At 41.7% G+C, this 16,785-nt stretch overlaps 1 protein-coding gene across 5 annotated transcripts in view; it reads right to left on the bottom strand.

Moving 5' to 3' along the window:
- LOC142934567 (echinoderm microtubule-associated protein-like 6) overlaps nt 1-16,785 on the bottom strand; it is a 53,687-nt gene that overhangs the window by 20,959 nt on the left and 15,943 nt on the right. For all 5 annotated transcript variants that reach the window (XM_076078973.1, XM_076078976.1, XM_076078975.1 and 2 more), the window contains exons 3-17: nt 14,357-14,455; nt 14,177-14,245; nt 13,484-13,669; nt 12,571-12,706; nt 9,377-9,450; nt 8,249-8,376; nt 7,452-7,589; nt 7,220-7,361; nt 6,895-7,009; nt 6,146-6,358; nt 5,900-6,067; nt 4,734-4,840; nt 2,405-2,523; nt 1,228-1,414; nt 998-1,103 (exon numbers count right to left, since the gene is read on the bottom strand). In XM_076078973.1, the coding sequence (XP_075935088.1) occupies nt 998-1,103; nt 1,228-1,414; nt 2,405-2,523; nt 4,734-4,840; nt 5,900-6,067; nt 6,146-6,358; nt 6,895-7,009; nt 7,220-7,361; nt 7,452-7,589; nt 8,249-8,376; nt 9,377-9,450; nt 12,571-12,706; nt 13,484-13,669; nt 14,177-14,245; nt 14,357-14,455 (1,987 nt within the window). The remainder of the gene's footprint in view (nt 1-997; nt 1,104-1,227; nt 1,415-2,404; nt 2,524-4,733; nt 4,841-5,899; nt 6,068-6,145; nt 6,359-6,894; nt 7,010-7,219; nt 7,362-7,451; nt 7,590-8,248; nt 8,377-9,376; nt 9,451-12,570; nt 12,707-13,483; nt 13,670-14,176; nt 14,246-14,356; nt 14,456-16,785) is intronic.

Raw genomic sequence — 16,785 nt, 5'->3', positions numbered from 1 at the left:
AACCCTGATCACAACCATTTGCTTGAAGTATTGTTTTTTGCTAAATTAAATTATATCACTCTTAGACTCAGAGTAAAAAAGTATAAATGTCTCCATTTTCTGAGACTTTTGGAAATTTGTACAATTAGAATGCTGCCTGTCAGTCATCAGATAATAGTGGTGGAAGAAGTACTCTTACTTCAGTGAAAGTAGTAATGCCACAGAGTAAAAGTACTCCTACAAGTAAAAGTCCTGCATTCAAACTCTTACAGGTATTACCATCAAAATATACTCAAAGTACCAAAAGTAAAAGTACTCATCATGCAGAATGACCCACTTCAGATTAATATACAGTACATTATATTATTGGATCATATTTAATGTGTCCATCACTTTAATGGTGCAGCTGGTAAAGGTGGAACTCATTTGAATTACTTAATATACTGCTGGGTAGTTTAATCTATAATAACACATCATCATTTATTAGATGATTTATAGTTTGTATAAACAATCTGAATCTGGAAAGTTACTAATGTTGTCAAATAAATGTAGTGCAGTAAAAAGTACAATAATTGCCTCCAAAATGTAGTGGTATATAAAAGCAAAAAAGTTGCATAAAGTACAAGTACCTCATAACTGTACTTTAGTACAGTATTTGAGTAACTGTACTTAGTTACATTCCACCACTGCCAGGCGCATAAGAAATAAGCAGCACACATAGTTGGTGTGTGGCGTGCATCAAAACACCCACACCCATTGATTTCTCTGTAATCCTGCACACCGGTGGCATCTTGATCGCAGCCACTGATCCTCGCTGCTACATCCATTAAACCAGATCAACTAGCTGTGGAAAGACTTCCGTCTGGATCAAAATGGTGGACAAGAATAGAGGAATATTGATCTGAAGGCTGAAAAGTAAAGGATTCTGTGGAGGAGCATAAATGTCCTCACTTTCAAGGACTGAAACTCAAATTATTCCTTGCTAGGACAGATGTCCACACACACACACACAAGTTACCTGAGAAGTCCAGAGCACACACTCCTCTCTGGTGGAAACCTCTCAGCAAAGAGAGACACTTCAGAGTCTGGATGTCCCACACATGGATGGCCGGGTCCCTCCCCACCTGCACACACACATGACATGACTTTTTCACTAATTGCATTCAAGGATACACAATTCAAGTATTCACAGATCCTTCATGCAGATCGTATGGGTGTGTGTGTGTGTGTGTGTGTGTGTGTGTGTACCTGTCCCGTAGCAGCGTAGTCCTTCAGCGGGTGGATGCTGAGGCTCAGGATGTCGTCGTCGTGGCCGAGGTAGAAGCGCTGGCTGTGCAGCTGCCGGTTGTAGACCACGCCCACCGCCGCCACGTGGTACAACACCTCTGCCCCCTGAGTGTAGAACAGGTTGTTCCTGCAGTCGTAGCCACGGTACCTGCACACACACACACACACACACACACACACACACACACACACACACACACACACACACACCATTAATGTTACCAACCAACCAGACATCTATCTCTGTGATCGCTCACTGACGTGTTTGTGTGTCGCAGTCTGAAAAATAAGAGCTCAGCAATTTATGGAAAAAGGTCGACAGTCCTACTGACAAGGTGCCGCGCAACCCAGCCTCAGGGGGCATCATTCGGCATTTTCAGGCCTTCATAAATAACAGAAGTCAACACATGCATCTGTAGGGTCATCAGTAATTGAACAAAGTCAGCACAATGTCACAACTCAGCCCTCTTTTCTCCACATTCTGTAATTACTGTTTGAAGCTCTCACTATGAGGTTTTACAACTTAAAAGGACATTATTTCTGTAATTCATTATTTCTCCTTCACTAAAACCTGAGCCTGAGGCAAAGGTGGAACGTCTTCTCACTCTGTTACCTACACTGAGAAAGAAGCAGCATTTTATAAAAGACAAATAAACAAGACTTCCCTGTACTCAAGTTTTATTTGTTTAATTAAGGAGAGTTTATTTCTAATAGGTGTTTGTTAAGTATTATTAAAAACACAGTGTTAGGACCTGCTATCACTCTTGAACTGGACCCTTAGAGGCTCTAATATTGTTTTAGAATCATAAAATATTCTGTCAAACTATTTTATCAAGCAACATTAATAGTTTACCTCAATGCTAATAATGTAACATTTCTATATTCCAGATAAAACCAACCTTTTAATTCCAATTGTTGTGTGTTCTACACATGTTGGGTAGTCCTTTTATGATCATGATTATGATTTTACAACTTATCATTATTCTCGTAATATTTTGACGTTTTCTCAAAATATTCCAACAATGTATTCTGGAAATCTCAGAGAACAAAAATATGTGGGAAATATTTTGAATTTGCAGAAAGTTGTGAACATGAGCAGAAATTATGTTAAAACACAAATGAGTAACTGATAAGTTACCCGTGAACAAACTGCAGCCGGAGGCCTTGGTCTGGTCCTTGCTGTCTCTTCAGAGATCCAACCTGCAGTTTCTTCTCTCTGCTCTGCTGTCGCAACTGAGGCAGGTCCTCCTTGTACACCTGCATCAAACACACACACACACACACACACACACACACACACACACACACACACACACACACACACACACACACACACACACACACACACACACACACACACACACACACACGTTCATTTTTCACATATGCCAAGCTGTGTCATAATACAACAACAGTAAAAGTCAACATGAAAGTTTTGGACAGAGAAAACTACATCATGATTATTTAGCTTTTTGAAGACAGTAGTGGAGCTAAAAACATCAACGTTTGTCCTGATGGTGACGCCAGATCAAAATCTAAAGGATTCATCCTCTGGGGAACAGGAACGGGATCGGGAAATGTCACTGCAAACTAGGGCTCAGATTGTACTGATTGAAACTTTGATTATCCCCCAAATAGAAGTAAGACAAAGAATGATATGACAACTAAATGGCCAAACTAATATAATCTTTTCTCTTGTTGCGTAATCAATATTATTTGGCATTACATCGTCTCAAAGTGTCTCATCAACATGGTGTGGGGTGGACAGTGTCGGACAGACTTTGGCTCATTGATCATCTTCATTTCATCAAGAAAATGAAATCATAGATCATCGTAGACATCGTAGACACAATCATTAAGAAATAATCTCAACATAACAACATGACATCTGCTGTGTAGACGTTTCTCGGCTCCTCTTTATCGGTTAGAGAATGAAACTGAACACAGTCTGCAGTGTTTTCGCACTCAGCAGAGGATTCGCCTGCTCATTTTTCATGCAAATTGTTCTGCTGAGGGTGAGCTGGCGTGTTTCAGCCGTCTGAGAGTTTCACAGGGAGAGACTTTGCTCCCAGGAGGTTCGGGACTGGCAGCGCTCCACTTTCATGCTGCTTTTCATTTACAAAACTGCATATTTCCGGAGCGTCATGGTGGATCAGCGCTGTGAGCTACAGACCATTTCACTGTGTCTGGAATCTAGACTCCCTGTTTACTCCACAACTTTTCCTGTTTTCTCCTCACTGTAGAATCATCTCAAAGAAAAATCGTCTCTGTTAACCTTTTACCTTCGCTGTTCATCTTCATTTTCTAATAATCTATAAATTATCGAATACTAACATGTATGTCCATATTTTAAGTGGGTGTGAGCTAAACATTGATTATGAGAGTAACTCATTTACAACTGAAACAAGACTCAGAGTCTGCAGCTCAACATGTTTAGCAGGTATAATGTTTACCATGTGCACCATCATAGTTTAGCATGTTAGCATGCTAACATTTGTACAACTGAAGCTGATGGGAATGTCATTAGTTCTGCATGTATTTGGTTATAAACCAAAGTATTGGACACATTAAAACGTTGTCTTTATGATTACATTTCATCCCGAGTGGAACATGAACGTCTGAACTACATTTTATCACAACCCATCCATCAGTTGTTGTGATATACCTGTTAAAAACAAGGTATATCTGACAAGGTGGAGATAAGTTATGCATCTTCATCTATGAATATCTGTACAAAGTCTCATGACAGTTTATCCGATTGGTGTCGAGAAATGTAATTCAAAATGTCAACCTCATGGTTGCGCCAGAGGAAACGTCAGGGGATCACCACAAGAATCAAACTGGGGACCATTAAGGTCTTTGCAAATCCATCGACTACTTGTTGAGATATTCATTTTGAGAAAAGAGGGGAGGAAGAAACTGAAGAGAGGGAGGTAGGGAGAAAGGATGTAAAAAAGGGGGGAGAAGGAAATTGTAAAAAGGGAAAGAAGGCAGGCCAAGGATGAGGGATTACAATAAAAAAATAATAATCCATGTTTCACTGCTCTTTCCAATTAAACTATATTGTTAAATCTAAACACACACACAGCCTCTCTCTTTGTCTGTCTCACACACACACACACACACACACACACACACACAGCCTCTCTCTTTGTCTGTCACACACACACACACACACACACACACACACACACACACACTTTGGGCTCTATCTCCAAACAGCACGTTGTTGCAACACTGGCGGCAAATGGAAGTCACGGGGACGTGTGCCAGGCAGCGGCTGGGTTTGGAGATAAGGCGTGTTTTAGGATCGCCATGGCAACTGCGCGGAGCCCTGCCGAGGCCGAGGCTGAATGAGAACGAGGAGCCGATGCGGCGGAGCCCTCCGTTGTAACGTTTCTACAAGCTGCTCTGTGAAACCACTCTGGAGCAGCTCTGAGGGTTCGGTGCCTTGCTCAGGGCCCTACCTGTCTGTCGTAGTTGATCTGTGTTTCCTGCTCAATGTCGGAGTCGAGCTCCGGGACGTCCGACACGTCGCTGTCCGACTGCTCGCTGTTGGAGTCCCCGTGACTGTCTACAGAGGAGACGGACAGACAGACACGTTCTGTGTAACTTCGTTGTCTAAACCAGTGATTCGGTTAATTGGGTGAATGAATACAAAGGTGAACATTCACATTACTACCCAAACTGTCCATTGCAGACATTTATTACATAGCAGAGCTACTTATTTCTTCAATTTAGCCCCATTGTACTTTCTCCAGATGCTTACTTACATTTCAGTAATGGAATAGATAATTATAACAATTCATGTACATTGATCCTTTAACCTTTGTTGAACCCCATTATGTGATACTATCAACTAAACCTGGAACCATTGAAGGGTCTTTTCAGGGGAACTCTCACAAAGACATCTTTGGGACCCTCTGAAACCTGAAACCACTGAAGAGACCCTTGAAACCTCCATGAGTACCACTAAAGCCTCAAGAAAACCTGGCACCACTTACAGAAACCGTGGAACTCAAATCTGGACCCATAAACCCAAACCAAGAAAAGAAAAAAAAACTTTTTCTAACAAACACAATATTCTCAAAACAAAATACTCAAATTAATTATGCAACTATCTTGAAATCCTCTCAAAGGACATCTATAGCCTCAGAAAACCTGGCACCACATCAAGGGTGTCGGTTCTATATTAAATATTATATAACATTACATTTAGTCTGTTTAGCATTTATGCACTTCAATGATAAATTAATGCCTTTTAATTAATTTAAAACCCCAGGACTTTCATGTGTGTGTCTGCATAATATCTGCTGATTCAAATCTTTCTGCAAATGAAAATATTTCCCACATATCTGTGTTCTCTTTGATTTTGACAACAAATTGTTGTAATATTTGGAGAAAAAGTCACAATTTTAAGAGCATAAAGGCTTCATTTAATAGTATGTGACCCTTGTAACTCTCTAAAGCCCGAGGAAGAACTCTTGAGGACCAATGAATCTATCAAAATGACCTGAGAGGCCCTACTCTCTACTTTGTAATGAAATCTACTTGTATTGAATGACTCTACTTTGTTCCTCATCATCTAATGCGCTTCACAGATTTTTTTCTCAACTCTTCCCGGTTTTCGCACCTTGTATGTTGGTATCCGGTCCTCCGTTCATGACCGACTCTGGCAGAAACCTCCACTGGAAGAGGGCGTGGTCGGCCCCACCTGTGGTCAGCACCCACTGCAGGTCATGTGACCAGCGGACGTTGGTCACATGGGCAGAGTGACCGATGTACTTCTTGAATTTAGCTCCTTGGAGAAAACAGACGATTAACAACAAAACAGAGAGAAGAAAGCATATAAGACCCAAAAGTAAAGAAAGGTAGAGACCTTTCCTCAGACAGGGGAAGCGATAGAGCTTAACGAGGCCGAGGTCGTCACCGGTCACAAGTACAGCAGCAGCGTGATTGGCATCCACTGCGTTGATCTCAGTTAGATTAGAGTATTTAGGCCAGATCCCACCGACATCGGAGCCCAGGACGCAACTCCAGGACGCCCAGCGCTGACCTTTCACCTCCTCCTTACTGACAATCGGCTTCCCCACTGCAGGAGGCGGAGAAAGAAAGCAGTCTGCATTTTAACGAACTGAACTTTTTCATTTCTGCAGCAAATGTTTCACCCGTTTATCTTTCAGCTGATGCTAATGATAACAAACAGCCTATGTGCACAATTTTATCAATAATAATCGTTTTCTCACAGACAGAAGCAAGAAAAAGGAAATGTGTGGATGGTGCCGATTTTAATCTTCTACGCTGGACTCTGTTCTGAGTTGAGTTGCAGAGAGTTTTGTGTATGAACGTGTCTGGCACACCGCACACACAGTTTCCTGCAGTCTTGAATATGTTTGTGTTTTCAATTTGCTCTGATCGTTACACACTCTCCAACAGGGGACAATGGGATGTAAGAGGGGACATTTTTCAGGTCCACATTTGGACCTCCTCTTGAATTAAATCAATTTTTTTTAAATATTTAGCTGAGAGAGGTGTTGATGCACATTGTTGCCCCACAGTATAGAAAACTGTCCCTTGACTCTAGATAATTCCTCATGATTAGTGCAACGTTAGACTGCAGCGACTCACTGGGCATTCGGTAGAAGAGGCGTTCGCCCGCTCCGTCATTGGTCTGCAGGATTTTGCTGTCCAGAGACCAGTCCAGGTGAGTGATGAAACTGGCTGATTTACTGCATTCTCCTACCTATAGTTAGGCAGACAGACAGACAGACAGACAGGCAGGCAGGCAGACAGAGGAAATAATCAAAACAAATTGTGAGAGTTATTCTACATGCAGGTATTAAAATCCACAAAATGTTTTTTTCTTTATGTGAGAATAAAATGGTGATTATCATTCATACAGCAAAGGAGCTTTTCAGCATCAGCTTCAATGCCAAAGTGCCTCCATCCCTACCTTCTTGTATCTCTGGGCGACAGCGTAGATGTCCACAAGTCCGTCGTTGGAGCCGACAGCGAGGTACGCTGCGTCTGGAGAAAACTTCATCTCATGGATCACCTCCTTCCTGTCTTTGATGTGAACGACCTCCGTCATGTCTCTGAGGCGGACATAGAAAAACAAAGCAATATGAGATTTTACTTCAGTGTGTGTGTATGTGTGTGTGCGTGTGTGTGTGCGTGTGCGCTACCTGACTCTCAGCACAGTGAAGGATCCGTCCTTCATGCCCAGAGCCAGCTGGTATCCGTCCACGCTGAACGCCACGCTCCGCACCGCCTCCTCCATGTTGCAGCGAGCGATGAGGGCGTGATCCACCAGACTCCACAACCTGATACACACACACACACACACACACACACACCGCTAGATTAGGTGTATCAAATAAGATACATACTTATAAACCTTTTCCACAACGGTAACTTAACAACCTGTCATTTTCAAATAACCTGAACCTTTAAGAACCTGTAACCTCAGAAGTCGTATTCACAAAACATTGAGGAGAATAAGTGACAGTGTGTCCGTCCTAATTTAAAAAAAGAAAGCAGGAATTCAGTGCAGGGGGCTGCTCGGTGGGAGTGTGTTGTTACTGGTGAGACATGAAATACGATCTCATCAGATAACTTAACACTACACAAGTTTTGTAATACTTAAAAGACAGGATTTTACAGCTCTCTCAAGTTATGGTGGCAGCAGCTGTTTTATCTATTTTAATTATAGTTTATTACATTTAAATCCTGCCAGGATTATCACTCTGAAGTGCATATATGCTAGAATCATATATGAAAAGGAAAGCCAACAAACATGTCAGCATCTTTCTTTGTTTCTCCGCCGTGTTCAGCTGACTGTGTGTGTTCATTTATAATTGGTCTCTCGGGAATCTCAGCAAACAGTGAGCCAATGCTGGAGACGAGCAGAAACCGTCACACCACAAATCAACTCAAACCACTCAGAAACTATTTATACGAGCGTGAGCGTCCGTGCACTGACCTGACGGAGCGGTCGTCGCTGCCGGTGACAGCCAGAGGTTTTTTGGGGTGAATGTCCAGCGCCCAGAGCTCGCCCTCGCCGTGTCCCTGCATGATCAGCAGCGGCTTGTCCCGATCCCTCACCATCACCTGGACGCAGGCAGGAAGATGCTGAGTAACTTTCCACCGCTGCTTTTAACTGATGCTACTTCGAACCTTGACTGTCAAGTTTAGGTTGAGTTGTGTCTAAATACCTGTAACTCTACTTAGGTACAAATTTGAGGTACTACCACTAGTACTAGTTTATACTTCTACTCCACTACATTCATTTGAGATCTTTAGTTACTTTACAAATTAAGATTTCTACACAAATAACATATCTATACAATATGAAGTTTTGTTATTAATTTAACTACATAACAGTTTATACAAGTACAGCTGAAATGATTAGTCCATTAATCAATTGACAAATCAATTAGTCAACTATTTTCATTGAATTATTGTATGCATTATTATATATTAAGCAACCCAGCAGTATAAAAAGTCATTTAATTGGGCTCTTAACTGCAACATTAAGTGTTGAACACATTAATGTGTCAATCATTATAATCCAATAATCCAATATATATTACTCTGAAATGAGCCATTCTGCATACTGAGTACTTTTACATTTGGTTACTTATTACTAAATTGCCTGTGAATTCTCTGATTTACTTGTTAAACTCATTAGTGTGAATGCTCACAGGGCAAATAAAACAAGCAACGTCTTGTAATTATTTCATCAATGTTTTTCTCAAGGTGGACTTGCACACACAGAGTGTACATGGCAATAAATTGCTTTGCTTTCTGTGGGTGTTTTTATGGAAATGTGGATCTTTCAGATCAATTTGAGGAGCGCCTTTGGTTTTCAGGTTCCACATTTTATCATAGGTGTGTCATGCAGTGTGGGACTCCCACTGGTCTGGTGTGGGTCTTTACTTGGTCTTAGTTTAGTTGATCTTGAATACTGCTGACTGGGTATCACACGTTGCAGTGAGGTTAATTTGAATGTGAGCCAATGAGGAGCCAGCGTGTAGCTCACCAAAATAAAAGCGTCTCTGCAGGGAGGAACAACGTGGGGCTGTTCCCTTTCATTTGTCTGCGTTCTCACCTCAAAGATCTCGCTGTCTTGTGTTCCCGCCAGGATTCGGTCGGCTCGCCAGCAGACGCTGCGAATAGATAGTGCTGGAGGAGGAGGAGGAGGAGGAGGAGGAGGAAGAAGAGGATTAATACGATTTTTACCACTTATCAGCACAAGTAAAACACTAACGTTAGGCTTTTAAAGAACTACACCAGGGTCGCATAAGCGCGAGTATAAACAACAAGGCTGTGAAGGACAGATTGATGAGATGACGGTTAGGAGTCTCATTTGACTACTTGTAGAAAACTGTATTTTTAAAGACATTTAAAAGGTTCCAATTCCTGAGAGGGATATTAACTGACACATCTTATATCGTAGAGCAAATCTTTAAAATATCTGAAGCTTGTGTTAACCACCGACTTTATTTCTGGCATCTAAGCAAGAACTCATTCAAAATAAAAAATGTACTGTCACACTAGGGAACCGGAAGTGTAAAAAGCTGACTTATTTCCATTTTTTGGAACTCAAACAACAGCAAAAGTGCTGACAGAGCGAACAGTGTTTACCTGAGGAGGAGCAATAAGGTCGGTGCGTCCGATGTTGTCCAAACCTCAACATTACTAATACGTTACAATTATTACCATTATTAAAAGGATAAGCAGCAAATATGGACTAATTGATTAATGGATCAATCGTTTCAGCTGTTGGATCGTTTAATTGATAACAAAACCTCATATTCTCTAAACTCTTCATCAAGTACATTTGAGGTACTTGAGTCTTTTCTTTTCAGGTGACTTTGTACTCTACTCCGCTACATCTTGAAGACAAACATTGTACTGTTTTCCTTCACTACATTTATTCAAAAGGAAAATATTACAAGTTAATTATCACATCATTCAGAAGCGACAGACTAGAGGGGAAAGATTTGTGTCAAGGCAGGAGGAAGTCACACACTTTTTTTTCTGGATACTTTCCAACCTCTCCGTCACACTCCTGCTCCCCAGCACCTAGAATGTAATTAGCAGAGCCGTTCAGCAGCGCAGCGCTCGACAATTAGAGCGTCTGCTGTCGCTGATGGCGTGAACCAGCGTGCGAGGTTTCCTGTAACTTTGTTAAAACCTCCTCCCTGCAGATTCACCAGCCAGAGCAACCTGACACCAGACGAGTTTACGAGGTAAATTGGAAGACTTGCACTGTAAGAGTACTCTAGGAAGGATTTCTGATACGTCCTCTCAGAAGTGTTAATAGCAGCCAGAAGGCAGCAATACAACTTCACCTTAACAAATCACTGCTAAAGCACCCAGAGGAAAGAAATGTGGGGGAAGAATTATGGATGGATGGATGCTTTCATTTAATTTTGACGTCTTATCTTCCTCCTCACACTCGACTCCTTAAACACAACACTTTGATTCATTACACCAGAGGTTATTTTGCTCCTCACTGAGCTTTTTCATGTTTACTCTCATGTTGCTCGAATGAAACATCTGGAGCCGTGAACAAATGATGCATTTCTTCTACAGGTGTGTCTCATGTGGATCCTTTTCTTATTGGCCCTAAAGGCTTCAGGAGAGGAATCCAGATATTACTCGTCCAAGTGAACCTTTAAAACGTTCCACAAAGAAGAACATTATTTTCTGCACTGCATAATTTCTGGGCTCGTTTTTTACATTTTTTATCATGAGCCTCATGAGTAATAAATGATTTATGGTAAAAGTAGACTTTCCACAATTATAACAATCCATCAAATAGTTGTTTACCAGACTTTTCCACTAACATGGCTGATAACAGGACAAACCTTCTGTCTTATACATTTTAATATTTTCACCTTCAGAGAGGAAAAGAAAAGACTGAAAACCTTTCCTGTCCTTAACTCTTGTTAAACCAGAAGTCGTCTCCTGCTGAGGAGCTACTTTCTTCAAAGCCCTTTAAGGTAAAGGAGTTAAACGTCCACCTTCTCCAGAACGAGGACATTTCCAACTCTGACTGGAAACAGAAAAGACAAAAATTTTACCTCTTTCCCTCTTGTATTTTATTTTCAAACTTTCTCCTCAGAAACCGTCAGAAGGAGATAAAAAGGAGGCCAGGGGCTTAATGGTGCACCCCCGCAGCTTTTCCTAAAAGAATAACATCTCTATCGTCGGCATTAAGGAGTTCAAACGTTCACCACCTCTGGGTTTTCACGGAATCAGCTTAGTCCCCTTCTCCTGCTGAAGACAAACTTTTACACCCTCTCTGCTCTCCTGAAAACTTCTCCTCAAAGACGGAAAATCAGGTCATTTCTGTTTCCAACTAGAGACGGAACTTGACAACTGAACATCTTTTACAAATGTCGTTAGAGGGAAAAGAGAAATACTGCAATGGAGGTGAAGGATTCAAGCCTCCACCTCCTCCTCATTTATTCAGGAGACTGAATAGTCACAACCTTCAACAAACAAAAGAGTCTTCGATCACAAAGTGACCTTTTCTCTTCTCTCTATTCTTCTCTGGTGAGGAGGATGATGGGTAACGTCTGCCTTTAGAAAAGCAGATAAAGTGATATTTAACATCAGCGGGTTTATTCAAGTTAAATGAGGTTTGAAGAAAAGGTTAAAATAGCCAGTCAGGGTGTTGGTGGTGGACAAAGAGATTGAAAGGCCAGAGCTCTCGTTAACAGGAGAGATTTAAAGGTTTCACACAAACACACAAATAACAGATAGTCTGTCTGTCCATCTCCGCCTGGTATTAACCTGCAACCTGTAACCTGGATATCTTACTTTTGGTTTAGAAGTGAAGGAGACACAATAAAGATTATTTATCTACATGTGTTTACTAACACCCACTTTGTGGCTTCCATAAGTCTAAAATGTATTAGAAATGTGGCCTGAATTTCTTTATTAAAGAGTAACTTCACCCCTAAAGTCCAACCACTGCATAATATCAGTGGGCTGAGCGATGAAGCCACTTCTGTATGATGAAAGCTAGCTACAGTAGCTTGGATAATAGCGTTGGGCACTGAATTTAATGGATTTACTGTTTATCGAACAAAAGAAATGAGATGGTCCGTCCACCTCACTCCCTGCCGCTGGGCATCGAGAGAAGGATGAACATGGTATTGCACATCATAGCATTCCCCCATGCTGATGTATGGGCTCGACATTAGTTTGTCCAAACTGTGTATGAATGTTGTGTTTCTGTCTTGCTGATGTCGTGGCTGTATTCCGGTGTTTAGTTTCTGCCGTTTGTACCTTTGTATCCCTGCTCGGCCTCTCGAAGGTCGATCTTGGTGATCGGCTTGAAGTCGGCGTCCCACAGTCGGATGCAGCCGTCTCGGCCTCCTGTTGCAAAACCCTCCTCACAGGAATACATGCTGAAGATACCAGCCTGCACACACACACACACACACACACACACACACACACACACGGGTCATTTACGGTACCCACATATTTATTAACTAATGTCTATTGAAGAATAAAGAGAAATATAAAGGTCTGCATTCATACACTGAGCAGACCGTGATATTATTCTTTTTCTTCCTTTTTACACTTAATTCCGTCTTGATTTATGTAAATCTCCAGTAAACAATTTCAGGGTAGAAAGACTTCTGAAAGAACACATCTAGTTTGGTTAGATAGAACGGTTCCTGTAGGACGAAGATGAGATAAGATAAGATAAAACATTATTTATCCCGAGGGAAATTGTTGTGCACCACTTGTAATACAAAGTTAGGTAGAGTGCAACATGCAAAGAGTGCAAATATACAAAGTAAAGAGCCTAACAATAAGGTGCAACTCCAAAATTTATATACAATAATCAATGCCAGTTCAGTTTAACAAAGTTGTTGATGCAGATCTACAGCAATGCTGCATTTCTTATATGTTTTTGTAAACGAGTAGAATTTCTGTGTTGGTGTAACGTCTTAGGTTTGGACCCAAAAGTACGACTTGAAAACCAAGTAGATCAAAGATAAGTCTTTACTCAGGTAAAGGTCAGGTGAGTAAGCAGGTCTGGGAGAGGAATAGGACAAACATCAGGCTGACATTGGGTCAGTCAGTTCGAGCTTTAACTATAAATTGATTATTTTATAAAAGATTTTTCTACTTTTGTCTCTCTGCTGCCAGAGCTGAGAACCTTTAATGGAGGTGAAAAGTCTCTCACCCCGTGTGCAGCCTGAACTGTTCGTATCAGGTTGAGCAGCTTCCAGACGTAAATGTCCCCGTTGAGCGCCCCGGAGTACGTCAAGTCGTCTTTAGCAGACGCCACACACAGGATGGTCTGCAGGTCGCCTGTCTTCCCAAAAATCCCCCTCTTTGGAGTGAGAGCGTTGCCACACAGAGACCAGAACTACAGCCAGAGAGAGAGAGAGAGAGAGAGAGAGAGAGAGAGAGAGAGGACACATGAGACCTTAACAGATATTTATAGGTAACATTGCTGGATCCATCGGTCTGTTGAAGTGAAGGACTTTTTGTCATTAAGACAGAGGAGACCTTTACGTTGTTGTTCATTACAGCTGTATTCAGACTCAGACATGACAGCACAATGACTACAGATACAGAGGCCCTGAGAGCTCGACACACTGCAAATTAAGAAAACATCTTGAACAACACATAGCTGCAAAAATGTGATGCACATAGCTGGGACAGGCTTTGTTGCTATGACTTTCCATGAATTTCGCTACATTTTTTTGTCTGAATCCAAGATTGATAGCCAGCTAGCATAACGTTATCATTATTATGATTATTTGAATATGTAGGCTTATAATATGTAAAAGGCTGTGTGTGTGTGTGTGTGTGTGTGTGTGTGTGTGTGTGTGTGTGTGTGTGTGTGTGTGTGTACGTGTGTGTTTGTTACCTTGATGTGTTTGACTCCACAGCTCACCAGACGGTTCTGTTGAAACGGATCCCAGCTGACGTCGAAGATCTGATGGACAGAGGAGATGTTAGCACACATATAGTCTATGTAACAAACAAACATACACACCACACACACACACACACATACACATAAACACACAGACACACACACACTCACCCTGTCTGAGTGTCCGGTGGCTGTAGCCAGGATCTTCCCTCTCTTCCACTCCCAGATACACAATGTGTTTTTGGCATCCAGGCCGACCGAGGCTAACCGCTACAGAGGAGAGAGAGAGAGAGAGAGAGAGAGAGAGAGAGAGAGAGAGAGAGAGAGAGAGAGTTATTACTCTAAATGGAAAAGAGGCACAATTTAAATTCCTACTTTAAATGCTAATATTGTTTCTAAGCCCTCACATTTGTTTTGGTTGCACTGTAACGGAAACTCGTAATGTTTTAGGGAACTTCAACAGCGAGTCCATCCCATCCCACAACCCCTCATGTTACTTTTTGTATAATTTGAATACATATTTTCTGATATTGTGTTGAAAATGATCAAGTTAACAGCTTCCTCTGCTCTTCTTTTCTTATGTGAAGTCAAATTTGGACCAAATCACGTCTTTAGCAGCTGATGCTCAGCTCTTAATCACATTTTTTTTTGGAAGGGCGGCAGAAAGCATAATATAAAGTATTCCAGACTCTCTGACTTAATAATAAATCAGCTGCACCAAAGCCTGAGCAGTTGATTCATTATTCAGCTGGATTTATGATTATTTTATTGATTCAGTGTTTACTCTGATTTACTCACAGCTGTTAAGTCATCGTGACCGAAGTCCCGGCAAGAATCAAAAACTGCCGACACAACAGCACGGATAACTTTCATTGTCACTTCACAACGCAGTCTGATTTTGTTTCATTTATTTTTAACAGTCGGGCAGAAGGAAATACACCCATCAGAACCCCAGACAACAAAGCTCCATGCTGTTTACTGTCACCGTTGAATCTGGTTTACTGGATGACATTTGAAAAGGTTTTCACACTAGGTTTAAATATTTCTGCTCTTAACTTCTTGGGTGTGTAGCTCTTCAAACACTGATGTAAAGGTCACTTTCCTGAAGCTTAGTTTGTTGACTTTGAAGAAAACAAACTAGCGGACTCCCGTGTTGAAGTCTGGTGTTTTTTTAAACCCATCCATCCACCTCCACCTTTGTTTCTCTACAATAGCGTCGCCTGGCTTCATCCTGTGTTCCCCTCATAATTGCTTCGGTTGCTCGAGTCTGGTTGTGTTGATGTGAATATGAGCAGGAGGTCTGGAACAAAATGAACAACGGGGCTTTGCCAGATGAGATTTACAGTCCGTGCATTTAGCTGACAGAGCAACTAACAATGACGCAGAATTAATAAGAATCATGAGGTGAAGGGCACTCGAATGCTGGGACAGCAATAGGCTGCTAGTCATTCTGAATGTGACCTGGTGGTGATGCAGCGAGAGATATCTAGGCCCAGCGACACTACAGGGGACATTTGAGAAAAGCACAACTTTATGCCACACAAACTGTGCAACAGGAAGTGACGAGCTGCCTCCCGTAGCAGGTGGGGTACGGCAGAAAGACCACCGTCCAGTCTGAGCAGAGGATGTAAATCACACGCTCAGGCCAACACTAGAACACAGAGCTGCAGCTTCACCAGAGGCCAGAGACTGACTACTTCTTTGTATCTGCATGTGTGAGACGGAAGCACTGAGAGATTGTTCATTTACTCAGAGCGCTGCCCACTCACATCCAGAGACAACTCATTTTAAATATCGCTCTCTGACGACACACTGAGCTGTGCTTCGTTCTCACAGGTTGACCGACACGCGGGAGGAAACCGAAGAGACGGAGAGAAACCTGAAAACTAATTGAACGCCGGTCTGAAGACAGCTGAACTCTCCAGGTGACATTGAACCCATCACGCTGCTGTAAAATCATAGCGTGTTTGTTTGATGACGTTCACAGCAGATGAACTGAGTCACAGCGGAGAGTCAGTGGGAGGAGATGATGATGATGATGATGATGATGATGATGATGATGATGATGATGGAGCCACACAGGATATAAATCAACCAGTAGGTGACTGTGTGATGGAAATATTTGCACAGGCTCCATTTGGACGAGGTTGGCTGCACGCACGACGAAGACTGGAACTAAATCTGCATCAAACACTTTGCATGTTTCTTGATAGACCCCACTTTTCTTTTTAAATATAGACCTCTACCAAACAGTGGAGACATCTCTTCGTGGTAAAAGTATCAACATACATTTACAAATACCAACAATTCTGAGAAAAAGTCAAATAAAACGAGAACTTTTTGAAGAAATAAATCAGATCTTTTATGGCCGTCTTGAGGATCATCTGGTATAAGGGCCAGAAAAGTGCAAAGTGTTAGTGTTCATCCATTATTTGTAAAACTAAATAAAACAGAGGAGAGACATGCACTCGGGTTTTCTTTTTAGTCATTGATTGTCAAAGTTACTGAATCAAAGTGACAAAAAAACATAATTCTCATCATCATACTTTGTCCTTCCCCATCACTTCTTCTCCTCCTTTCCTCCCCCTCTTTTGTCCTGC

Source organism: Anarhichas minor, unplaced genomic scaffold (assembly GCF_050575085.1).
Source record: "Anarhichas minor isolate MPS153535 unplaced genomic scaffold, ASM5057508v1 ptg000069l, whole genome shotgun sequence".
In the NCBI taxonomy this organism is placed as follows: Eukaryota; Metazoa; Chordata; class Actinopteri; order Perciformes; family Anarhichadidae; genus Anarhichas; species Anarhichas minor.
Note: the sequence above shows the minus strand (reverse complement) of the source record. Positions and strands in the feature narration are given on the sequence as shown.